The sequence below is a fragment of the Acanthochromis polyacanthus genome, chromosome 23 (assembly GCF_021347895.1).
Source record: "Acanthochromis polyacanthus isolate Apoly-LR-REF ecotype Palm Island chromosome 23, KAUST_Apoly_ChrSc, whole genome shotgun sequence".
Classification (NCBI taxonomy): Eukaryota; Metazoa; Chordata; class Actinopteri; family Pomacentridae; genus Acanthochromis; species Acanthochromis polyacanthus.
The window spans coordinates 12,503,877-12,529,489 of NC_067135.1; the positions used below are offsets into that span (position 1 = coordinate 12,503,877).

The 25,613-nt window shown below is 40.0% G+C and overlaps 1 protein-coding gene across 1 annotated transcript; it reads right to left on the reverse strand.

The window, feature by feature from the left end:
* Positions 1 to 3,315: 3,315 nt before the first annotated feature.
* LOC110972683 (uncharacterized) lies at positions 3,316 to 24,149 on the reverse strand. Its single transcript, XM_022223045.2, has 10 exons — positions 23,956 to 24,149; positions 22,394 to 22,744; positions 16,760 to 16,973; positions 15,339 to 15,403; positions 14,767 to 14,880; positions 11,511 to 12,148; positions 7,313 to 7,667; positions 6,946 to 7,191; positions 5,523 to 5,678; positions 3,316 to 3,377 (listed from the first exon to the last, which is right to left on the reverse strand). The coding sequence occupies exons 1-10, from the start codon at positions 23,999 to 24,001 to the stop codon at positions 3,316 to 3,318; spliced, it is 2,247 nt and encodes a 748-aa protein (XP_022078737.2). The 5' UTR covers positions 24,002 to 24,149.
* Positions 24,150 to 25,613: the final 1,464 nt, after the last annotated feature.

The following is a 25,613-nucleotide window of genomic DNA, read 5'->3' on the forward strand; positions in this document are numbered from 1 at the left end:
GTTGAGTTTACAAAAAATCATAAAATGTTGCTACTATTGAACTTTGAATTTGCAGTAATCTGAGAATGTAGCTGAAGTGAATCACAGAGTAAAACTGACGTTACCTCAGATCCTGCTCGCTGCAGATCAAACCAGCTCTGGTGACTGAGTGTCATCTTTGCTTCCAGCGGGTTGTTGCACTGCCTCCATTTTGTTTCCATCTGTATCCTCATGACATCTCATGAGGTGGTGCTGCTCTCTTTGGTAGAATTACATCCTGTGGTGTGTGCTGAGCCATTATTTTTACTCTGCCAAGGAACGTGGCACAGTTATGTGATAACTGACATACGTTTGTCCATCTGTCTGTTCACAACATTACTCAAAAACAGACTAATGGACTTGGATGACATTTTCAGGGAAACTCAGAAATGACACAAGGACCAAGTGATTAGATTTTGGCAGTGATGCTGCTTATAATCTGGATCCACAGATTTGTTAAAGATTTCTGTCTTGCGAGGTAGCGTCACTGTAACTATGACAACAAGTAAACACTACATCAGCTGCCTGCTGACGACCACATGATTGTAATCCCACTACAAATCCACCACTGTGGACTTATCAGGACTTATCTGTTATTGAAATGATACAAGGAACAAATTGTTAAATTGTAGGGATGCTTCCATTAATTCCGTGCACAACACACGCTTGTGCTCAGTGAAAGTTCATGTTGTTTTTATTGAAAATCTCATCTGCTGGTAATGATACAAAGACCCACTTGTTCTGTGCGGTACATGGAGGTACTGTATCTTCTTAGATATTGTTTTTATTGGTTTTATCGTTGTTATTGTGTCTTCTCAGCCATTGTTGTTATCAGTAATCATTTCATTGCAATTTATGTGTTGCTTGCTCTGTATTATTGTTATTAAAGACTGAGCAGGCTTGGCAAAGTACTCTGCTCTCTGAGAGCTTTTCCTGTCGTTGCCTTGGTGCTGATATCTCAGGTCAGTTTGTTCAACAGGAATCTTCTCTGTGCCACTTTTTCTACATGGTTTGTAACATGTTTAGTATGGAGTGACTACAGATACCAATAACACTTTGAAATCTTTGCTATTGTGTCTGCATTGCTAGTGTTTTACTATATGTATACATTTATTTGTTTAACCAAATGTATGGTTTGTGTTTCTATCTTTTTTTAGTTTTTTGAACCAATCTCTAGTTGTATAAGTGATGAATCATTGTGTAAAACTGTGATTTTAGGAATAAAATATATTTAAGCTTGTGTTTGACTGAGTGGAATGCGATCATTTATATTGACATTTATTTAAATTGATTTTAAAGAAACAGTACCCATAGTTTCTTACAATGGTAAAGTCAGCAAATTGTTTTATTTCTTTCCCCTAAAGTGTGAGGGGATTATTAAAAATAGATAAAATCTTATTATTTTAACTTTGTAATGCCAATGCTGCATAGCAATGCTGCACATTTTATTGCTTTTGATCCTGCAGCCCAGAATTTTTCCTATTTTTGTTTTTAGTAATTATGGAAAAATCTTTTTCTAAGTTTTTGTTTTTATTTGAGTGTTGAACTTTACCAAGTGGTCCTGTGGATTTTTAATGTGGGTATGGACAGAGGGAACTTTGAAAGCCTCAACATCACATCATCATTTACTGGAAACCTGTGTGCAGTTTGTTAATTAAAAAATACCCCTTTTTAAACACTATTGTTGCTAAACACTAAACCAAATGCATCTGTTTATACACAATATAGTCAATATATTCCATCCAATATATAATAATTACAATGTTTTAATTTACAATACAGCATCTGTAGTTTCAACACAAGTCAGAACTGTAAGAAAGTCTAGTTTCAGGAAGATAGTAAAGGTCAGAAAGAGAATCTGGTCTGGTCTGTGATTTGATTTATAGTAAGAGGACTGAGCTAAGAAAGTTCATGACTGTTTTAGAACAATGCTGATAAATGCCTCCTGTCAATTAGGGTAATAGTGTAAACCTACAGCACCTATAAAATGGATTCTACCTCTTTGGAAGTTTGACAAGAATTTCCGACAAAACACCCTTTAATGTCAAAGTAAAAACAGATTTCCACAAAGTAAAGCCAATTAATTACAAACATAAAACATAAAATAAGTGATTCATCGTGAATATTCATCCCCTAAAGCGACTAATTCAACAAAGGTGCAGTCAGCTGGTGCTCGAAGACACACAGATAGTGAAATGGGTCATTTGAGTGCAGTGAATGTGTCTCAGTGACTGTAGCATAAAAACACCTGTATCTTTAAACTACCTACCTACTACCACCTGTAACCACAGAGGCTTCCAGCTCCACTGCAAAATGCAAAATACAGACCATTAAATTACATTATCTGCTACAGTGATAACCGCTTAGTTTCCACTGAACGTTGTTTTATTTTATGAATCTTTAGTCGTTCAGATATATTTTCAGTGCACTTTGTGTGTGTGTGTGTGTGTGTGTGTGTGTGTGTGTGTGTGTGTGTGTGTGTGTGTGTGTGTGTGTGTGTGTGTGTGTGTGTGTGTTGTGGTTTTTAAAATGGCACAATGTTGTTTCTGCTGGGAAATGACACCTACTTAGAATTCTGAAAATTAAACCACAGCTGACCCAGAAACAGTTGATTCAGTAAATCACTGACATGGAAACTGTTCCTGTTTGTATTCCCAACGTAACAGTCGTGCTATAAAAGAATTAAGCATGTGAGGAAAACACTGGAAGGTGATGTACAGAGATGTGTCTTCATCCAGTAAAAGACAAACAGTCTAATTCTAGGTACATGTTAGACAGAGATGAAATGCAAAACAAAACACTGTAAAAAAAAAAAGATGCCTGGACAAATACTGATGAAAACAACAGACCACAAACGCCTCTCTAGACACTTTCTCTGAGGCTTGTCATTTCCTCTTGACAGTTAACTGTGCTAACAACACAAGAATTATGTATTATGTGTTGTGATGGACAGTGCAGCATTCACTGACATTTTAAAAATATTTCACCTCAGAAGATGATTTTAATTTCATTTATTCAATCTTATAATTGTAAGAAAATTGACAGATGAGTACTGACAGAGCTCTGGCATATATTTTAAAGGTAACAGAACGACAAAACATTTGTATTTATAGCCCGGTTCAGAGTTTACATGATTTTGTCAGCTCTTTTCGGATTGAACGGACAGTTTCTGCAGGTCTTTGACTGACGGATGCCCCCAGATGCTGCGGGTAATTCCACTTAACACTGGTGGTAAAAATGCTTTCTGGGACATCCTGTGGTGCTGAATTTCTTTGTCACTTTTACCAGTTTGTCTGTCTATACCACTATTTCCATGATGACATCGTTGCTGCCCCGCCTCTCTTTAACAGTCTGAGCGGCTGTGAAGAGAAAGAGATAAACAACAACAGTGACAAAGTTTCTGTTCCTGTCCAAGATAAGAATAATCAGGTTAAAGCTGTGGTCAAATCAAAGTTGTCTAGTTTCTTGAAAGTCTATAAAACAGCTGACTTCTGAATCTTGAGTGACCTGTTAGTCTGTCTCAGTGCTGAGTCTCATTATTAACCTCAAAGGCCTCCTGCATAGGATGTCGTTTTTTCTTTTAATCACAGCTTCGCCATAGTTTAAGCCTGAATTCTGAATGAGCACCGCCTCATTTTCCATTCCCTCCAACAGTTGCAATCTAAGTCAAACTTAGGAATATTTCTGCATCATATTCAAACATTACTAGTCTGAATTGCATTAATCCGTTGAACTTAAATTAGTGCGTGGGTGTTTGATGCTTTTGTCACATTTTTACTCATTGTGGTCTCATTTTTCACTGCAATATAAACTCCTGCACTTAATAATAATTGTGTAGTATGGCACAGTTATAATCTCATAAAGCATGAAAACGACAAAAACAAAAGCTGAATTTCTTTCAATATTTAAGCATTTATTTCCAAATGTCCACGTGTTACCAAATGCTGGAAAATAAAGGTGACTGTCCACACTATAGATATTTAAACATGTACATTCTTGTTTTTATACACAGCCTGCAGTTCAGCAGAAATAATTTTTTGTAATGCATGCACAGGAAACTATGATATGGCTGAACTTTGATAATCACGTGGTACCAGATGATGTGAGTAGCAATCACACTTTTAGCAATGTGTGAAGACAGAAATGTAAATGGTCTGTTGTAAATGGTTGTAAAAAAATTGGCCAAAATTTCAGTTTATTTGGAATAAAATCTTAAGTTAGCCTAGCCGCGCTAGACAACCCACAGTAACAAATTTAATTCTCTGCCAGGGTGGGTCTAGTTACCCTCCATAAGGCTCGAGGTTGGATGCTCCTAAAACTGGCCGACGAATCACCATGAAGTGTAGAGTCAGAAGGCGGGCGTAACTAAGTGACAACAGAGGCGCGACGATTCTGACAGAAACAACCGGAAACAACTAGCCTAGCCGCGCTAGACAACCCACGGCAACGAATTTAATTCTCTGCCAGGGTCGACAACAAAAACGACAACAGTCGTTGAGCTCCATTAGCACCGACTCTGAATAATCTTTCTGTTAACATGTCTGTAATATACTGGAGCTTCACCCATTGACTGTATAAATAAGGCTTCACCAAACTACCGCATCCTCTGATTTCCGGCGCTCTAGGAACTCCGTCAGCCTATTCGTTGCGCTGATTGATTCTATACCTACCCAACTGCTGCAGAGTGATTTGAAAGACAACTTTTTAGCCCGCCTCCCTCCCTGTCGAGAGTTCCTAGACCCTTGCGTCTTCAGACCTGGGTCTAGCGCGGCTAGGCTAATCTTAAGTCATATTACTGATCAAATGTTACATGTAAATAGTCAGTGAAATCATCAGCTATGCAGATGATACCTGATTGTTTTTAGAACACTTTCTTTGTTATGTGAAGACATCTGTGTTCTCTAAAATGAAATGGTTTGTTGCAAACATGGGTTAAACGGGTTAAAGGTTGGACATGTTCAAGTTTATACAGTCAGAAAGTTCACATCTTGTTTGCAGTAAAACCTTAATTATTGACCATATTGTATGTATATAGTAGGTGAAATCATTAGTTATGCAGATGACACCTGATTGTTTTCACATGGCTTTGATTCATACATATCAACTCTAGAGGGTTTGAAATTCTTAACCTATACTACTTGTGATGGAAGTTTTGTCTATTTGACCAAATGTGGAAACTTTAACAGAAGAACAGTCAGGTCAAAATTTGTGATTGGATTTTGCTTGACAGGCAACGTCTTTTAGTTTTTGAACATTGTTTGGCAAGTGATTGAAACATAACTCAGGCTACATTAGTTAGAACATGGCTTCAAAATGTTTTTGTCCTTGTCTTTAATGGTTAGTAGACCGAGGATTTCTTGCTTCAAAGGTTGGGAGCCATGACTGTTTTCATCTACCATGGTGGTAAATCTGAATGAATCATACTTTGGTGCTTTTGGTTTCCCTGAAATGAATTGAGTCAGTGAGTTGTGCTTTATAGTAGTAGAAAAATTGTTTAACTCTACCTTTTTTCCTGTCTCTGCATATGAGTCCAAGTAAGATGGTGGACAGCAGGTACGGCGTTCCCACCACAAGGTGACACATAAGTCTGAAGACAGAAATGGAAGAGGAGGCTGCAGGTGGAGCTGCAGATGAAGGTGGAGCTGCAGATGAAGGTGGAGCTGCAGATGGAGCAGAAGATGGAGCTGAAGGTGATGGCAAAAGAGAAGCTGCAAAGTGAAATAAACTCTTAAACACTGGTATGTGAGAAGTTAAAGACAAATGTTGTAACACTTTACTAGCAGTGTTTAGTATCAGTATTTCTGAATATCTTACCCAAATGCAACGTGTAAGTAACTGGGGTTTTAGAAACTATAATAAACCCTTTCCTCCTAAAACTGCTTGCAAACACAAGCCTTGGATATCTGTAACTATTTACATGTATTTTTTTTACATCAGCAGGGTGTAATATGAGGCAACATTAATATGTTTCAATCTCAGCTAAGGCAATATGTTACAGCCACAAACTGTACTTTAGTAATGCCACTGAATGAAACCAAACAACGGTAGCAGTGCAAACTGTATGTGTTGTGTTGCCACGGAAACCTATATTTTTTTAAGCTTGTAATGCAGAAAATCCATGAATTTTTATTAATGTTTGTTCCACATTTTCCACTGCTAGTACTGCAGCCAATATAACATAAATTAGAAAGTTGATTACTTGGAGTAAAACCTTAATTTGTATTATTTACCATACAGTATGTGTACACAGTCAATGAAATCATCAGTTATGCAGATGACACCTGGTTGTTTTAGATGGCTTCCTTTCTTATGTGAGAATGAAATAAATCCCAGATTAGAAAGTCTATTAGTCAGTTATCACTGACAATATTCAAAAAGCAACATTCCTTTCACTCTGATTTGGTCAAAAACTAAAATGATTTCTCTGTATCTTTCATCATGTGTCTGAACTAAATTAATTAGACTTTTAACAGTTTCAGACAATTTTTTTTTTTTGTAGTTTCAAAGCTTTCCACCCTGATCATTTTTAATACCCCTCATAGTTCTGCATTGTAGCAACCTGGTCCTGCAGCAAAGTAAAAGTCCAAAAGAAGAGTCACAGGATGCATTAAATGCCCAACTGTGAAGAAAATCATCTGGATAACAGGAAAGTTTATAACCACCAAGTGATACCCATGATGGGATTTTAGGTTTTGTTGAAATCCTGACTATGATAAACTTGCTTTTTCGTACCCCTCTCAACAAAACTAAGACAAAAACATTGCTCTATAGCTCTACGAGTGGTCCAGACTTCTACAGGTAGCTTTAATACCTGAATAAAGGGCAGAGATGTCATATGTGTCAGGCTTTCTTTAATAAGTTGCTTTAAAACCACGGTTACATACTTTACCCTCAGTCTATAGTCTAACTGTAGACTGTTTGTCTCACCTTCAACAGCCAGCCAGCTGACTGCCGACTCTGGACCTCCAGAGGCGCTGCACTTGTAGAGTCCTTCATCGGATTTGGAAACACTGTAAATGGTCATCTCTCCTGTGGAGCCGCTCTGGATGTTGTGGCCATCTTTGTAGAAGTCAAACACGCGATAGGAGGAGTTCGCCTCACCTTTGCAGCGCAGGGTCACGACAGCGCCCTCTATCACTGGGAGGACAGGACTCTCCAGGACCACAGAGCGATCTTTGACAGAGAAAGAATGTGATTTCATTCAAGCCTTCTGCACTTTGCAGTTCAAAAATCTCGTCACACATGGATTCTGATGCACAATCTGCTACGCTTATACACGATTTGTGTGCAGTACCAGTGATGGTGATGTTGACAGTGTTGCTCTGCTGCCCTTTGACAGACTCGCACCAGTAAAGCCCGCTGTCCGATGGGTAGGTGTTTCTGATGACGCAGGTCGAGCCTGTGGAGGTGTAACCCCATCCGGAGGAGCAGAGTCTGATGCCACCGTCCAGCGTTCTCCTCTTAATCTTCCAGCCCGTGGAGTTGGACTGATCCTCACAGCTCAGGGTGACGGAGTCGTACCTGAAGAACTGAGTCTTGTCGGGGGTGACCCGAAGACAGGCTGCTGGGAAGAAAGAAGGGATAAGGGATAACTGAGAGGAGAAATGGAAGACAATAGCAAAGAGGAGGCGATAAAGGAGACAGAGAAGCTAACAGAAGTGATGAAAGAATGGGGAGAGGCACAGCGAGAAGGAATAAATGGACGGAAATGAGAAAGGAGAGAAAGAAGCAAGTGACAAATTAAACAGAAATGAATAACAAAAAATCTGTTTCAGTAAAAAAAAAAAGAAGAAAAGACAGCGATAAACGGTTAAAAACATAAAAACTGAAAGAGCACGTGCAAAGTCACAGGTCTGATAAGAGCAGCGAAGGTAAGGAGTGAAAATTGTCCCGACAAAAGAGAAAACGACGAATTCAGAGGTAAATAAAACAGCACCAATGACAGCAAACAGTGAAAGTCGTGTCAGAGAAGGAGGGTGTGGATGAAATTAAGCATGGCAGTAAAGCGTGATGAGATTTCAAGAAAGAAACAATCAGCAGAGGTAAATACAAAACACAGGGGAATAGAAAACTACCACAAGAAGCAAGAATAACCATACTGAGGAGAAAATAAAGAATTACATTTTAAATCAAAGAGTTCTAAATTCAAAAAGACAATAAATGATTGATCAGCAGCATGCAGAGAGGCTGAGCAGTTTGAGAAAGCAGATTTATTTTCAAAAGCGCAAAGAAACATTAGCGTTTGTACTCACTGAGCATCAGGCACAACGGTGTTACCTGCATCCTGTCCAACCGACAACTGACACCCTGACTCTCATGTCTGTACTTCCTTTCTGAGGGCTAAGTGTCATCATAGCAGAGTGTTTGTTTCCTCTACCAAAACAAATAAAGTGCCACAGAAAAAGCTTTTAAACTGGTTCAGTATGAATAAACAGCCTCTTAAGCAGACAACCTGCATTCATTTTATTTCTTAGTCCTCCAAATGTAACAGCCTGGTATCACAAAACTTCCCTTGGTGTGTGCACAACGGCATGTTTTGCATTCCACTAATGCCATGTATTTGCAACCCTCCCTGCTGTTTTTCACGAATATTAACCCTCTCGCATATCGTTTAAACGCCTTAAAATATCACACCAAAAGCAAATAAACTTAGTAATGATGCCCAAAATGTGCCAGAACAGGCAAATATTTTGTTTCTGGTTGCAGTATTTAATCTCTTAGCTCTGCTTTTGGTCTCTTGAGAAAATGAATGTTTCTTTTGAGACGCTAATTGTGTAATACTTTTTGTGTCTGCATTTTGGTGCTTTAAAGGCAACTTTGCAGATTATATCTGACAGTGAATCAAACTAGTACAGGCACCGATCGAAACCTTCTGAAGCTGTGGCTATAAAAACCTGTACCTGATGTAAATGTGACTGCCATCTTCACTAAGGAAGTCTTCTTGCTCTGCTCCCAGTGTTCCTGCAACAATTCATGGAGTCTCAAACTGTGTCAAAATGGCAACGGCTTCAATTGAATTTCATTCCGAGGAAATGGAAGAAGTAAAGCAAGACAAAACTGGTGAATACTGTTGTGTTTCTGTGGCTCTTCCACTGTTAAACTGCTGTTTCTTCTCTTTGTGGTAGATGCAGATCCCCTTAAAGGGGAACTTCGGTTTTTTTCAACCTGGGGTCTGTTTCCATATGTCATTTCATACATGTGAGTGATGGAGAAATGGATTTTCAACATAGCTCCAGTATTTAGCCAGGCAGGCAGCTTAGCAGCTCAGCTAGCAGCTCAGCTAGCGAAAAGTATGGGGCAGCTGGCTCCCCCGCGTCAAAGTCCGCCCTAATGTGCTTTTTGCCCCACACTGACCGGCTCATATCGTCTCACAATCGGTGTTTTGGCGCAAGCTCTCGCGCGATTTCTGAACGAGATTTGCGTTCTAGCCTCCTGAGATTTGGATACAGACCACAACAAAGAGCGATCGCCAGGTAATGTGGAGGTTTTCGTTCACTTCTCATCTCTAGTATGTTGTGGGAGACTCATTGAGACCATATGAGCCGGTCAGTGTGGGGCAAAAAGCATGTTAGGGCGGACTTTGACGCGGGGGGGCCAGCTGCCCCATACTTTTCGCTAGCCGAGCTGCTAAGCTGCCTGCCTGGCTAAATACATGAGCTATGTCAAAAATTGATTTCTCCATCACTCACATGTATGAAATGACATATGGAAACAGACCCCAGGTTGAAAAAAAACGAAGTTCCCCTTTAATGTACCAGTGATGGTCCTCCATATAAAGGTTGGATCATCACAGCCACAGATTGACTGACAGTGGTCACAAACAGTCAAGCAGCATCCTGACTCATGACAGTTTAGTGTTGCACATGCTCATGATGGTGACAAACAGTCCCAGATCTTTTTGATAAACCCTTGTTCATTTGAATCTTGCCAAACCAAAACAATGAGCTGAAAAGATGCTGAAAGCTTCCATAAAGTTCAGTGTTAATTCTTCGTGGAATAATCACAATAAAAAAAACTTTCACATTGCACATAGCAATCTTTTTTCCATTTATAATGCAAAAATGTAAATTAGTTCAGCTTTTAAGATGAAAAAAGAACAGTATGTCATTAAGATTACTGTTCCAGGTTTAAATAAACTGCGTGCAGTTTTAACAAATGCCCCACATTTCCCAGGTTACCCTTCAACAAGAACTTGACACGAGTGTTAGTGTTTTGGTTCATGTCAGATATCGTAACCCAGATGAAGAAAATTACACGACAAGACAGAAAAACGGAATCAGAAAGGAGTAAATAAGTTGAATTTTCGTTGATCCAAATTGCATTCTTCAGCCCAAAACTTCAACAAAGTTTGGAAATGCTGAGTGATAGTACACCTAAAAATAGACAGCATTGCTATTCAGCACTGAATCTGCTTCCAGGTCTCACACCAATATTGTATGAAAGAAGGACTTAAATTGTACAAGGAGAGAATGTCATAACAGAGTGTATTGGACATAAAAATGGGAACCTTAAATACAAACATCTACATTTCTATTTATACAATCAACCATTTCATTGCTAATAAAGATTTTATAACATGTGCAACCCCACAAGTCAGAAAATAATGTGTTTAAAAGTGTATTTTGTCAATAAAAGGTGAAAAAGTATAAAGTGCAAGATGGGAGTGAGCTGTTTTTTTCTTAGAAATGTGAGCCCCAAGTTTAAGTAAAGCCACTCTGATATCACCAACATTAATTTAAAAATAAATACACATCCTGCAGATTAAGCTTAATTAAAACCAGGCTCTCTTGAAGAGCCGTTAGCATAAGCAGGTGAATCATTAGCACCATAAACCGTAGCTTGGTTCTACTTTTTTGACTAAAGTCACAGCAATTAAACATTCAGAAGAAGTACACCTGTGTCAAGTTAGCCTAGCTTAGCATAAAGACTGGAAATGAAGAGAAACGGCTAGCCTGGCTCTGCTTGAAGCAGCCCAGTCTCATAAAAAATCTGTAAAATATATGAATGTCACAACAAAGGCTACAAAACTTACACTTCTCAGGGGAAAGTAGAGGACCTAAGAAACAAGTTGTGTGTTTAGTCTTCGTACAGGTGCACTTTAACCAAAACTGTGATCTTTTCCAAAACCAAACCAATCAGCATTGGTGCCTCAGTGTAACCAAATAGCTTTGTGGTGTAAACAACACCAAACAGTGACCAAAAATGAAAGCAGACAGTGAGTAAAACACCACAAACCAACTGGACCATTCAGGACTTTGTACCATGATCTCCTGTTTGAAAGTCCTGAGAAACGAACATTTTTTGCACCATGTACCAACATAGCAATTACACTCAAATTGCGTTGTCCAAAGCTAACACAACCAGTGTTTCACTAACTGATTTGGGTTAAAATTTTAACCATTAAAGGTTAGTTTTACGAAATGTTGGTGACTTCTTGCTTGTTGTAACCACATTTGAGGTCCGCCCCCAAAAAAACCCAATCCCTTCTCTCAGTAAAGGGATTCGCTGACTTCTGGTAAATTCGCCAGATGTCTGTAGTGGTTGACAGGCTGGTATAACTTTGGAAGCACCAAGGAATGTCTGCGTTGAAGCAGGACACCGTTCTGACCCTGCTGCTCATCGAACACACTGCTCAACTGTTGGACTTGCTGCCGCTTTTTCTCTGCAGCGGCGGATAAAGAAGCCTTGGATGATGAATGATGAAAAACAGCTGGACTGCTGTTGATGCGGAGCCTTCTATGTGGTGGGCGGTCAGGTGTTGGGTTGCTGATTGGTCTTTGAATGGAAGGATTTTGACCAATGACTTGGGGGAAATTGGTGAATTGTGTTGGGTTAGTGTTGGATGAAGCTGCTGGTGAGTTGCTGGACTCGGAGCGTTGCTTGACGGGGTCGAGCTGGCAGAAATCGCAACGCTGCTGGGATTCTAAGCTGCTCTGTAGCTGGCGGATGGTCTCATCCTTCATATGAAGCTCTGACTCGAGGTCAGCCACTCTACTTTTCAGCTTTTGGACTGTGCCGTTTTCTGGCTCGTCGGTTGTGTTTTGCTGAACCAACAGAGGGCGGTGTTTATCAGCGGTACTGAATGTACTTTGATCTGATTCCTGCCTCTTCATTGGTTGATTTCGCTTGCCTGTGTGAAGAATAAAAGATAAAAGATGGAGCTTTAGTCACAGGTTCTGTCGGTTCTTTAAACATTTCAGTTGTCAGACTATTTGAAGCACCAGCAACAAAAAAGCTTGAGACAGAAAGACAGTTGTAAAAAAGCACAACCTGCTGAAATTTTGACTCCACAACTTAAGCATGTGTCAAGGGTACATGGATAAACAGGAACTGGCTTCTTTCCTCCTGTAGACACTTTTTACATGTTTGAAAAAGATACAGAACATGCACAGCTTGTAAAGAAAGTCTCGATTTATACTGAAACAAATGAGCTGTTAATGAATAAAAGGGCACAAAGAATAATGAAATTAACAGTGTTCAATCTACTTTTTTACTACTAATAGATATCCCTTACTTAAAAAAAATATATTTCTGTCTGTTTGTGCTTCAAGATTTGGATTTTCGATGCACTAAGAGAAGCTGCACTTCCAACGAAGAGCGTAAGGCAATCAGTTCTGTCTGATTTGTGATTTCTCACGTTTGAGTGACATGTTTCTGGCTGTTTCTTCTCTGAGTCGAGCTTTTTTTGCCATCTAGTGGCATATCGGAGTCATTACAAAATGTGAAGCCCTCAAGGAAAGGCCAAACAATTAGGGGATAATACACTGCTCAAAAAAATTAAAGGAACACTTTTTAATCTAAGTATTGCATCAAATCAGTGAAACATGTGGGATACTGATCTGGTCAAGTAAGTAACTGAGGGGCTTTTTAGTCAGCTTCAGCTGCTTTGGTGTTCATAAAATTAACAACAGATGCACTAGAGGGGTAACAATGAGACAACCCCCAAAACAGGAATGAGTTTACAGGTGAAGGCCACTGACATTTTTTCCATCCTAATGTTTTCTGACTGTTTTTCACTAGTTTTGCATTTGGCTGGGGTCAGTGTCACTTCTGGTAACATGAGGCGATACCTGGACCCTACAGAGCTCTACAAAATGACCTCCAGCAGACCACTGGTGTGAATGTCTCTGACCAAACAATCAGAAAGATATGTAATGAGAGTGGTCTGAGGGCCCAGTGTCCTCTAGTGCCCACTGTGCTCGCTGACTGGCACCGTGGAGCTCGGTTGACATTTGCCATAGAACACAGGAATTTGCAAGTCCACCACTGGTGCCCTGTGCTTTTCACAGATGAGAGCAGGTTCACCCTGAGCGCATGTGACAGGGATGAAAGGGTCTGGAAAAGCCGTGGAGAACGTTATGCTGCCTGTAACGTTGTTCAGTGTGACCGGTTTGGTGGTGGGTCAATGATGGTGTGGGGAGGCATATCCATGGAGGGACGCACAGACCTCTACAGGCTGAACAATGGCATTCTGACTGCCTTTAGGTATCAGGATGAAATCCTTTGACCCATTGTCAGACCTTACATTGGTGCAGTGGTCCTGGATTCCTTCTGGTGCACGACAATGGCCAGTCTTATGTGGGCATTCTTTGTATGTGCAGTTCCTGGAGGATGAAGGAACTGATACCATTAGCTGGCCCCCATGCTCACCTGACCTGAATCCAATAGAACACCTTTGGAACATTGTTTTGTTCCATCTGACACCATCAGGTTGCTCCTCAGACAGTCCACGGAGCTCAGCGATGCCCTGGTCCAGTTCTGGGAGGAGATACCCCAGGACACCACCTGTCGTCTGATTCAGAGCTTGTCCCGGCACCGTCAGTCATGCATACAAGCACATGGAGGCCATACAAACTACTGAATACCATTTTTAGTTGCTGCCAAGGAATTTCAGCAAGATGGACTAGCCTGCCACATCAGTTTTTCACTTTGATTTTGGGGTGTCTTGAATTTAGCCCTCCTGGGGGGTTGATAATTTTCATTTCCATCAAACAATGTGGCATCTTTTCATTCCTAACACATTATCCAGTCCATATCAATGCTAATATCCAGTTTGTTTTTTCCCCGTATTGAAATATGATGTATTTTCAAAGTGTTCATTTAATTTTTTTAAGCAGTGTATTTAATCTTTGTTTTTTTTTTTCTTTCTGGCAAAAAGTGCAGTTTGATTTCCAGTCTAACATTTTAAAATCAAGGTAAAAATCAAAACTTGTGTTTTGCATACATTGTATACAATTTTGCATACAATGTATACAAAACACAATTAAATATAAATACATGTTTTCAATGTGGATGTTATTTGCAGTTAACATGTGAATTAATAACTTTTCTAAGTTATTTCACAACCTATTATCTGGAATTTAACACAACCAGGCACATCTTTAAGTAGCAATAAATAGTTTTTTAAAAATTACAGTTTTTTAATATCACAGAAAAGTAAATTCAATGCAGAAGTGACTGAAATCTGCTTCCTTTCTAACAGCCAGCAGGGGGCGACTCTGACTGCAAAAAGATGTCTGTGTTGAAGCCAATTAGAAAATGAAACTACTTCTACTATGATTTATTGCCTTAGTTAACATTCTCCTCATAAATTTATGTTCTCAGCTGCTCGACAACAGTTTCCTTCAATACACCGTGATGTTTATTTGGTCCCATTTAGGGGAATATAGATAAAAACAAATAGAAACAGACGACGATACACTCACTTTACATTTGTGGCATTTCTTCCACTTGAGAATTAGGACTTACCAGGTTTGCCACATCTCTTCCCCAACAACACAGCTCCACATGTGACCAAGAAAAACAAAATCGTCCCTCCAACAGCGATGCCAATCATTTGAGTGTGGGACCTCGTGCACTCGGCTGAAACGACACCAAGCAGTAAATATTTTTTTAGCATGAACATTTTAGTCTAGACGTAAATAAATGAAGAGAAATAGTCCAAATTTATCCCCTAATACAATATCTTTTGGTCTTTGGCTACTTGTTTTTATCATCTCCACTCAGAAGAAACCTGTTGGTGAATAATTTTGTGTTGTTCACACATCTGACCACCAGATGGGGATGTTCGGAAGCAAGTGAACATTTAATTTGAGGAAGCGATGAGCTCCAGGTGTTTTGTGAAGAAGCATCCAGTTTGTGCTCCACAGTTTGTGATTTACACATTTGTTTTTCCTTTAGTGGAATATTTTCCTGTCGCAAATGGATCCAGGGCAAAGGATTAACTCATGTTGGCCACTATAGAAATCACCCAGCAAATTAATTGGAAATCCATCAGTGAACTTAATGCAGACTCCATGTGAAGCATGTGTGTGGATTACCTGGTATGAGGATTTCTATGTGCTTGGTGTGGTTGAACTCTGGCTGGTGAACTCTGCAGGTGACCCTGCCATGAAAAACACGTCACATATAGTCACAACTGGTGAGTTAAAAGTGTCACATTCAGCGTTTATTTATGGAAATGGTAGTTTTGCGGTTTGCGAAAAAATACCACATTTTAGACAAAAAACGAAGCTGCTTTTCAAATGATTTTTAATCAACATTACACAAGATTCAGCCCATGTTTATGATGTTCCGTGCAAATTAATTCATACGTTTAACCCCTTGTATGCTGGCTTAACGGGAGCACAGCACCATAGTTTTAGATTAAAACTTAGTCGATAGTAGATCTAGAAGCATATGTTTATTTGTCTTCATAAAAATATAGGTCAGTATTTTTCTTCAAAACATGTATATATGTGCCTTTTGTTTAAAAAAAAAAAACATCACCTTGTACACCTGTTCAAATGGTCTTGGTAATTTCTACACGTTTGATAGGATTTTAACACTAAACTGGGAACAGCTGATGAAGCAGTTCTGCTGTCAGTCACTGGACAACCCGAAAGACAAAACCTGACCAGGAAGAGACACAAACAACCCATGAAAACACAAAAGTACTAAAAATAGAGACAAAACAAGCACAAACAGACACCAAAACCACAAAAATCACACAACAACAACCAGAAAGAGACAAAAAGATGTACAGAAAATACAATAAGACTCAAAACAAAAGCACAACGAAACAAAATGAGTAGAAAGGGAAAATGAAGAGACACAGAAAGACACAAAATGCAATGGAAAGGGACAACCACAAACACACACGCAATTACCAAGGACACGATATAATGAGGCAGAGACACGAAAAAAAATGCAACCAAAAGAAACACAAAACGACAAGAAAGGCAATTACAAAGAGACATGAACTGACCAAGACGCACAAAAACAAACAGTCAAGAATCTTTATTGTCATTGTGCAGTTAGTGTTCACCAGTCACATACACCACAGTTCTGTTGGCTTAAAAGTCACCATTAAAAGTAAAACAGTAAAACATACAGAGCACTAAAAAAAAATGCAGAGACACTGAGAAACAGAAAAAGGAGAAATGCAAACACAAAGAGACACAAAATGACCAGCAAAAGACACAAAAGAGGAAATGTCCAAAATTCCAATGGAAAACATGCAGGAAGCTTGTTCTCCAAATTGTTTAAATAATGTGGGTGCACATTAAAGTCTTGTTGGGGATCATTAAGAATAAATCATTTAAACATATATAATTAACATTAAGATGTGTAACATAATGTCTCACTCTCTGTTCTTGTTTCTGTCATTTCCAACCAGAAGAAAGTCAGTGAAATAGAACCAAGTTTGAGTGATGCTTAGTTAATCATCAAACAGCACCTTCATCAGTTTCTCTGATCTCACCTGTTGGTGGCGCTCTGCACGGTGACTCTTTGTCTCACGGTGTCACATCCACTCTGGTCTCGCTCTCTTTTGGGCTCTTCGGCCGGGATTTCGTTTCCTTCGTGGTCCAGAAACTTGATCTCAGGCTTCGGCAGCCAGCAGCCGGCTTCACACTGCAGCGTCACTCCTCCTTTTTCTGCTGAAACCACCGACAGCTTCGGCTCCGAAACTGCAACTGCAAGAACATTTGAACCAATCATCAACGTGGAACCTCTGGGGGTCCAACAAAGAAAGTCTGAAAACAGAAATTTAACGAGCTTCTCTGTTAGCTTGTTCTAACTTTTCATTAGGAGCTTACAGAGACAAAACAATCACAGAGAGATACAAAAAGCAGAAAACGACAGAAAACAAACACAGATAGACAGAAAGATGCAAAACAACCAGAGATTCAAAAGACACACAAAGGGACAAGAAAGAGACAAAAAATACCATAAAGAGACCAAAACAAACATATACAGACATACAAACAAATACAGGCACAAAACAAACAGAGACAAAAAAACACACAAAAACAGATTCAGAAAGACACGAAACCAGATTCACCGAAAATACCAGAAAGGGAGTCAAAACATGTAAAAAGACAAAACTACGAAAATTAGATACAAAAGTGACAAAGAAAACCAAAAGAGGCATAAAACAAACGTAAAGGAAGCAAAACAAATACAAACACACCCAAAAGAGGCAGAAAGTCACCAGAAAGAGACAGAAAACCAACACAATAGACCCAGAGAGATGCAAAACAATGAGAAAGAGATTTAAGAGACACGAAGGGACCAGAAAGAAACAAAAAGACCAGAAAGAGACAAAGCAAACAGGTATTGGCATGAAACAAACAAAAACAGGCATAAAATGAACACAAAGACACACAAAATGACTGCAACATGACCAGAAAGAGACACAACAACAAACAGACTCAGAAAGACACAAAACAACTTGAAATACACCCATAAGAGGCATAAACTGAGCAGAAAAAGACACACTGCGACTACTTTTAGCTTCAGAAGTAACCGAAAGTAAGATCATGTAGTTCAATTAAAGGGCAAGTCGTTGACATCTCATTAAATCAAGCCCAAATGTAAAAATATATATATATATATATATATATATATATATATGTTTTTTTAGCTGTAGTTTTTTGAACAATTGACTAATATATACAGATTTGGCATGTTTTTAAAAATTAGAGTAACATCTACTCCAGGGTTCCCACTCTTTCCCCGAAATGATATTCCAGGACTTTTCCAGTCGGTACAGACACACGTTATCAGGTAGGAGGACGTAGGACAGGGGTGTCAAACTCAGTTCCTGGAGGGCCACTATCCTGCATGTTTTAGATGTTTCCCTCTTCCAACACACCTGATTCAAATGATCAGGCTCGTTATCATGCTTCTGCTGAGCTTGACGATAAGCTGATCATTTGAATCAGGTGTGTTGGAAGAGGGAAACATCTAAAAACATGCAGGATAGTGGACCTCCAGGAACTGAGTTTGACACCCCTGACGGAGGAGGTGAAGTGAGCGACGTCACCATCATATGCAGGCAGACTTTTCGCGACAGACAAAAGGATGTTATCTGTGACTTTATCTGACCATAGACTGTATTCTATGGTGTTGACCGGCGCCATCGACTGAAAGTTTGATTTCAGAGATGAAACGCTCAGCTGCACCCTCAGCTGTTGCGGGAAGATGTAAGTTTATACGGACGCCACCACACACCTCGGCAGTGAGGGGGGATGAAATGATGTTTCAGTAAAAGTGTGGGTGTCGCAACACCCACACAACAGAATTCCTAATGTTTTCATTCCCTTATTTTTATCAGACAATAAAACAACTGTGAACTACTGAGTGAAACGTGGCCCATACCTGTTAAGCCGCCGCTATGCCGATATCAGAGTTGTGTTTCATCTCGCAAGTCACAGCCAACTCAGGGGAATGCAAATTTGATTGGCTGGTAGCGTCACATGGGGCGCTGCGCCGGCTCGAAGCAGAGAAGCGCTATTTTATATATATTATATGCCCATAGGCGTCAGTTTAGGGGGGGACGGTGGGGACGTGTCCCCCCCAACTTTTTGTCAGGGATCATTTTGTCTCCCACACATTCAAATTCTTCACATGTAAGCCGTTGTAAACCCAGTTATTTTCATTAGTATAGAAAATTCCGACGCCCCTGAACGCACCATCCGCACTCGGCCGAGAGTTGCACAGACACGTAGCACACCTTCGTGAGATTAAAAAAAAAAAAAAAAACAAACGCGCAGATGCTAAATTTGCTCCTGTGCCAAGTGGAAGCTCCGACCAGAGGCATGCAGGGGCAAAATTTCGGTCCGGGAGAATTAGTACAATAGCGGCCCACAAACTTCTCTACCTGCCTGTACTGATAGCTCATCAGCTTGATCCTCTGCCTTTGGTATGGTGGTTGTGAGTTCGAGCCCAGCTTGTGGCATTTTGCTGCCGTTCTTCGACATTTTCTCAAAGTGCTGTGGTCTCCGTCCCCCCCACTTTTAAAAACAAACTGACGCCCTTGTATATGCCTCAGTGTTGCCCAGAAAATACGTTGACAGTGCCAGAGTTATGCATGCGCATAACTTGTAACCCGTTTGCATTGACAGGGGGAGGATAAATATTTTTCCAGGACAAGTTAAGCGTTTCCAGGACATTTGACCTTTTTTTTCTCATTTTCCATGTTTTCCATGACTGGAAAATTGGTCAGTCATTTTCCAGGTTTTCCAGGATTTCCAGGACGCGTGGGAACCCTGCTACTAGTAAAATGACAGAAAGAGTGTCTTTATTTAAATGTTAACAAGTAAAAGAGCAGACCAAAGCTGTTTTTTTGCTTTTTTTGTTCGCTTACATTTGACAGTAACATGTTTTTAAAGTAATTTTACTTTGTTAAAATCTGCAAAAAATGTTATTTTTCAACTTTTGTTCCAATTTGAAAGAACAATTGTGTAAAATAGGGTGCTACAAATAATATCTCTGCCCCTGACAATGACTTCATGCAGCCTTTGCTGGACTGCTGGTCGCATCAAAACTTTCTTAATCTTCACGAAGATAAGTATGTATGTTTGGTCGACCGGACTTTTTGGCATGCAATCAATATTTTGTGAAAAATCTTTAAGTGATCTTTGACAGTGGTCCAGACAAGCCAAAGCAAAGGCCCATTTATCTCCCTATTGTCACAGTCAAGTTTTCAAATACAAACACAATATTTTAATATATCTTAAGTAACAAAAAGACAAAAGGAACGAAGTGTGACAAATGTTTACATAAGTAATGAGTGAGTGCTTTAAGATGTGTGTGTTGAAGTTGAGTGCAAAAGGAATCACCAACCGAACTAAAACCAAACCAAGCTGCGGAGGAGAGAGTGTAAGGGAAACCAGGTGATCTTTTGTAGCCTCCTAAAGCTCTACCAGGTGCCACATATTAGTCTAACGACCCGCCCTTTCTGCCAGCTCCTGCAGGAGCGGATCACCTGCATGAACAGAAAGGGAAGGGGTGGTAACACTTTGTTCGACTGTTGTAACTATTTGTGAGGGTGTCGGTCAGTCACCTGTTCAGAGTCTAACTGCTTGTCTTCAAACCGGAAAAGCCAAGAATAATAACATTATGACTGAAATTAAGGAGCTTGTTGCACCGGAATTTGCAACAAGCTCCGGAATTTCAGTCATAATGTGCACCATCTGGTGTATGTTCTGGTTGACAATGAAGTTTCTATTCTATTCTATTCTAATAATGTTGTCCTTCCATGAACTTCTTGTCTGTTTCAGGATTGGTTTAAACCTCGTGTTGTCCTGTAGGCCAAAACTGACCCGTTTTAAAGTTTGAAAATATGGGGGAAAAAAATGTTTTGACGGTGAAACTTCTGATGTCCACATTTTTCAACACTTTTGGGAAATCTTTGAATATTTTTTGGTGGAAAAAAACAAATGTTAAAAATGTTTCTAAAGAACATTAACAAAAAAAATCATCCAAAATCCAATGAAATTCACTGGATTTTGGATGATTTTTTGTGAATGTTTAAACAAATAGAAGTTTTACTGATATTTATGAAAGGTAGTGTCTACAGATACGGACCCGTACCCGTAGCCTGTGGCAGACGGATACGGCACTTTGCCTTACCATAAATAAAATGAGACGGACATGAATATTAATGATCGGCTGATGAACGCGCTTTGTGATTGGCTGGTAATCCGACGTACATAAATATTAATAAGCCGGCTTGGTAATCCGAGTGATGAAGGCGCTTCCGTGATTCGAGGTGAATCTGCGTGCCGAGCCTGTCATGTCAGTCATCTGCTGTTCTCTTTTCTATCATGCATAATGTCTTATAAATATCATTATCTGACTTTTTCACGGACAGCGATTTGGGGGTTGAAATCAGCACTACTATTAAAAATAGCAAAACTTTTTATTCACGTGATCCTGTTCTAATAAAGCACAAACAGCAAACAAAACAAATGGCGGAACTAACAGCCAGCAAACGAAACGTATTTTTTTACCTTCAAAAGTAGCGACAGACTATTACATATTAACAACCTAAACAAAACCCTGACGTATTTTCTACGTCTGTCAACACAGACACTGCACGTCAGTCACTTTAATGTTAGCGGACTCTGTTGAATGGCTAATTTACATCACCACAAACAAATCTCACAATATCACAGTAAATCGAGTTTGTGGTTTTTTTAAATTCATGCGGAATTAAAGAGCTGCTCCTCACCATTCACGAGTGTTTGTTTCATATTCGACATCCTTAAGTTTCTCTTGTAAATTAGCGTCCGAAACTAAATGGGAACATTTGCAATGGAGTTTGTCAGCCGCTTCCACCACTGAACGCGGTAAACTCATTAATAGGAACTGGACTTCAAACAATTTAGACACGGCGTCTAAAAGCGTAAAAACTGCAATGTCTAAAGTGTGAGAGGAGACGGTGTATTTTTGGTTAAATTATACAATGTTCACCGTCAAAGTCATTCATATAAACTGCCTGTAATGTGCAGCAAATAGTAGTTAACCGGCGCCAGCTCTTCAGTGACCTTAACGGGTCCGTACCTCTAGTACAGATGCTACGGGTACGGACCCGTACCTGTAGCATCAACCTTTATGAAATCACTTTAGATTTTTTGGAAGATTTTTACTTATTTTTTGAAAATATTTACAAGAATTTTTCTGCCAAACTTGGGCCATTTTTTTTGTTTAAATAAAACTTTTAAGGGAAATTCTTAAGGAATTATTGGAATTTTCTTCCTAAACGTTTTGTAAATTTTCAGAAATTTGGGGAATTTTTCTTGCTGACTTTTTCGATTTTTTTCAGAAAAGGAAACATTTTTTGGTGCCCGTGAATGAGGACAGCAGGAGGATTAAGGATTTTAATACCAATAGCAGAACTCTGACATCATTTCAACCACCCAGATCCATCTTGGCTCAATGGTAGACCCAACTGAGACTTTTCTCCTGATCTCTGCAAACTAACTGCTCAGACTTCAGGAATTTCTTCTTGTTGGCATTTAATTCGAGGAGATCTCGACACTCTGGCAGCTTCTCATTACTTCCTTTTAGTCAGATGTGTCTTTTCATCTGTCTCGTCTACACCTACCTACAACCAGCTCCACCGTCGTCACCTCCCGGGGCGGGTCCTTCCACAGCCTCTTGCACTGGTACTTCCCAGCATCCGACAGCTGCACGTCAGAGATCCTCAATGAGACGTTTCCGTTTTTTAGCTCTCTGGCAATGAGGCTTGTCCTGTACTCGAAGGCCGGGTTCTTCATCTCGTGGGTCTCGCAGCCATCCCGGTACAAGAAGATGACGTTGGGCTTCAGGCCTTCCTTGGACCACTCCACTGTCGGGAAGTCGTTGCTGGTGGCGATCTCGAAACTGCAGGGCAGGACTGCATCTCCGCCCACAAAGGCCAGGACTGGCTCTGGTGGACCCTGTACGAAGGACTCACCTTGAAAATCGAAGAACAAGAAAGTCCAACAGTACTAAAACATAAAAATAAGGATAGTAGACATTATACAGTGTTAAATATACAAGTGTTAAAATGGCAGGTTGTGGTTTAGATCACATGCTTTTAAACACATTCCTCTCACTCTGCAGTCTTGTACCTTTCCTCCCATGAACTCTAAAGACGCTGAGAATGCAAATACTTGCTTGTTTGATTTGATATGATTCACTTTCCCACTATGCATATGTGGACAGGTTAACAACTTTCAGCTGTATAGACAGAGGCTGCAGTGACTCAGACACCTCTCGGATCAAACTGTCAAACAGGAGCCGATCATTTAAATAGAGACACCGATACTCATGAGAACACCCTTTTTTCTGTGGAAACAAGCCAGTAATTTAATATCAGAAAGGAATGTGGTTGAACTGGAACCAAAAGAGCAAGAAAGTGGCTGACATCCAAGAAAGTGCTCGAAATTTTCCATCTCATGTTTTCAAAGACTATGGTTGCCTCTGATGAACTACCATAGTAAATAAATAAAATGCACTTTATATTGCTATTCCAAGCTTTAGAAATATATTCAGATAACACAGAATTTTGTTAAAAAGGTCTTATCAGATCTGAATCTGCTTTGTAAAATTCCCTGTTGATTAAACAGTAGTGGTGGCAGCTGCAGCAGTTTATACATGCTCATGCAATCTCAGTTTTAACTAATACAGAACACCTTGTTTTGCTAAAGTTCATGGACTTGAAAATCCTGCAGCAGAAAATCATTAGCTGAGCTGTAAAACCATCATGTGCTGACCGTCAGCGAGCAGTTTCTTAAAACTGAGTCATGATTAACGCTTTGCTGAGTACATTAGTTCATTTCTGTGAAACACAAAATGCGTTTAAAACATTTGTGGAAAATGTGCAGCTTTTTTGTTATCCATGTAATCACGTTTCATTTGCTCTTATCACAGCAGTCAGGCGTCTGAGTCGGTCCTGTGTGACCTGTTTTCTGCGCTCTTTAATTCAGGAAGTAACAGTTTCAGTGCACTTTACCCTCGATTTCCAATCACATGCAGCCGCTCCACTACTCATTCAGATCCGTTTATATCCACATTTTTAATAATATGTTGATTTGTAGCACATTTCAAACCTCTTACAGATGAATCTCTGCAAAAAAAAAATGCTTCTAAAGTACCAAAAATCAAAGACGTCTTTGTACATACCTGTATAAAACAGCAGAGTACCAAGCAGGAAAAGGCAACAATACATCACCAAAGGACAGCAGTTGATTTTTTTCCTGCTATAAATGAAACAGGCAAAAGGTTTCTGTAAATATTCTCCTCTCAGCGATTTTAAAACCAAGCAGCACGGCAGTTTGAGGCAGACTGACGCGTTCAACTTTTGAACTGGGGTTGGCTTCAAGTGCCGCCCTCGCTTTACTTCCCTTCACACCCTTACATACCTAGTCTAAAAATAAAATTTGATAGACTGATGTTCTACAGCTCAGGAATTTTTTCCCGTTAGTTTTCATGGTCAAAATGAGAGATCAGGTGGCCGATCTTAAAATAAATCAATACTGAATTTTAAATAAATTTTAAAGTTAGCGGAGCCAGGGGGCGTGGCTATACTTGATAGACAGCAACAGAAGCCTCTGTGGTAAAAATGTGGGCGGGATAAGAGAGTCCTCAGCCAATCCTGCCCCTAGTTGCTCTCCGGTCCAGTCTGTTTGATGACGCTTTTTATTTTTTACCCAAACGGGACGAAATCTTAACCACAAGTACTAGGGCCCTCGGTGAGTCGGTATGTACAATTTCAGCCTCCTAGGTCAACAGGGGGCCAGATGGTACCTAATATTTGACTGAGTAGGTGTGTTCTCCATTCTCCAAACTTCAACATGGTACCATCTGGCCCCCTGTTGACCTAGGAGGCTGAAATTGTACATACCGACTCACCGAGGGCCCTAGTACTTGTGGTTAAGATTTCGTCCCGTTTGGGTAAAAAATGAGGGTGAGGGTCTAATTCCACTGGCAAGAAGGCTCTCAGGGTTTAAAAGTCTGACAAGACCTGATTTTCAAACATGAACACTTGGTCAGATTTTTCTACTGGGACCCTGGGGCTGATCTTTTAGTATGTTATACTAGGCTATATTTGGAGCTGAACTGTGCTGGTTTGGTGTCTCTGTGACCTTCCTGTGACCCCTGGCGCAGGGTCAAAGTTTGACATTTTTGGACTATGAAGCCCCACAAATCGGTAATTTTTGCATCAAATGAGCTGAAACTTTTAGGGGTGATTCAGGTGACCTTGGTAAACAATTGATTTGAAGCACAAGTCTCTAGGTCGTTCCTGGAGCTACTTCCGGTTTGGGAGGGGCTAGCAAAACAGTTCTAGTGGATTTAGATTTTAGATGTTTCAGAGGTACCAGATCCCAGGTTTCAGCTCTCTGAGTGTTACAGAAGAGAAATGAGAGCAAAAGAGGGACATGTATGAAAAAACGTGTTTTTTTTTGGCCCTCATTCCTTTTTCAGGGCCCCTGGAGGTCTGAAACGTGCATGAGCGTTCACATTACCCTCTGTATATAGAACCTGTGCAGTTTGGTCCAAATTGGTTTAGGATTGTGCGAGATTTTGACCTTTTTAGCCCGTTTTGAAGCATTTGGACATTAAAGGGTTAACCGTAGAGTAAGAAACAGGGCCATGATCGAGCCCCTTTTGAGTAAACTCTCTGAAAAAAAATATGCAAGGTCAGGAGGTGGTCTACTAGGAGCGTGTACAATTTGGTGTCACTAGACCCAAAAATGACCGAGCAGGAATTTTTTTTTACATGTCTGAAGGCCTCAGGCTGCATCACTGCTAGCAGGCCTCACTGCTGAAAAACGCGGGTT

What these genes read in the sequence shown, in the direction of transcription:
- LOC110972683 (XM_022223045.2), bottom strand. Translation starts at nt 24,001, where the DNA reads ATGTATTGTTGCCTTTTCCTGCTTGGTACTCTGCTGTTTTATACAG. An exon ending in GACGGTGGAGCTGGTTGTAG is followed by an intron (nt 16,974 to 22,393) that starts GTAGGTGTAGAC and finishes ATGTTCTTGCAG; the next exon opens with TTGCAGTTTCGGAGCCGAAG. An exon ending in CATAGAAATCCTCATACCAG is followed by an intron (nt 14,881 to 15,338) that starts GTAATCCACACA and finishes GTGTCGTTTCAG; the next exon opens with CCGAGTGCACGAGGTCCCAC.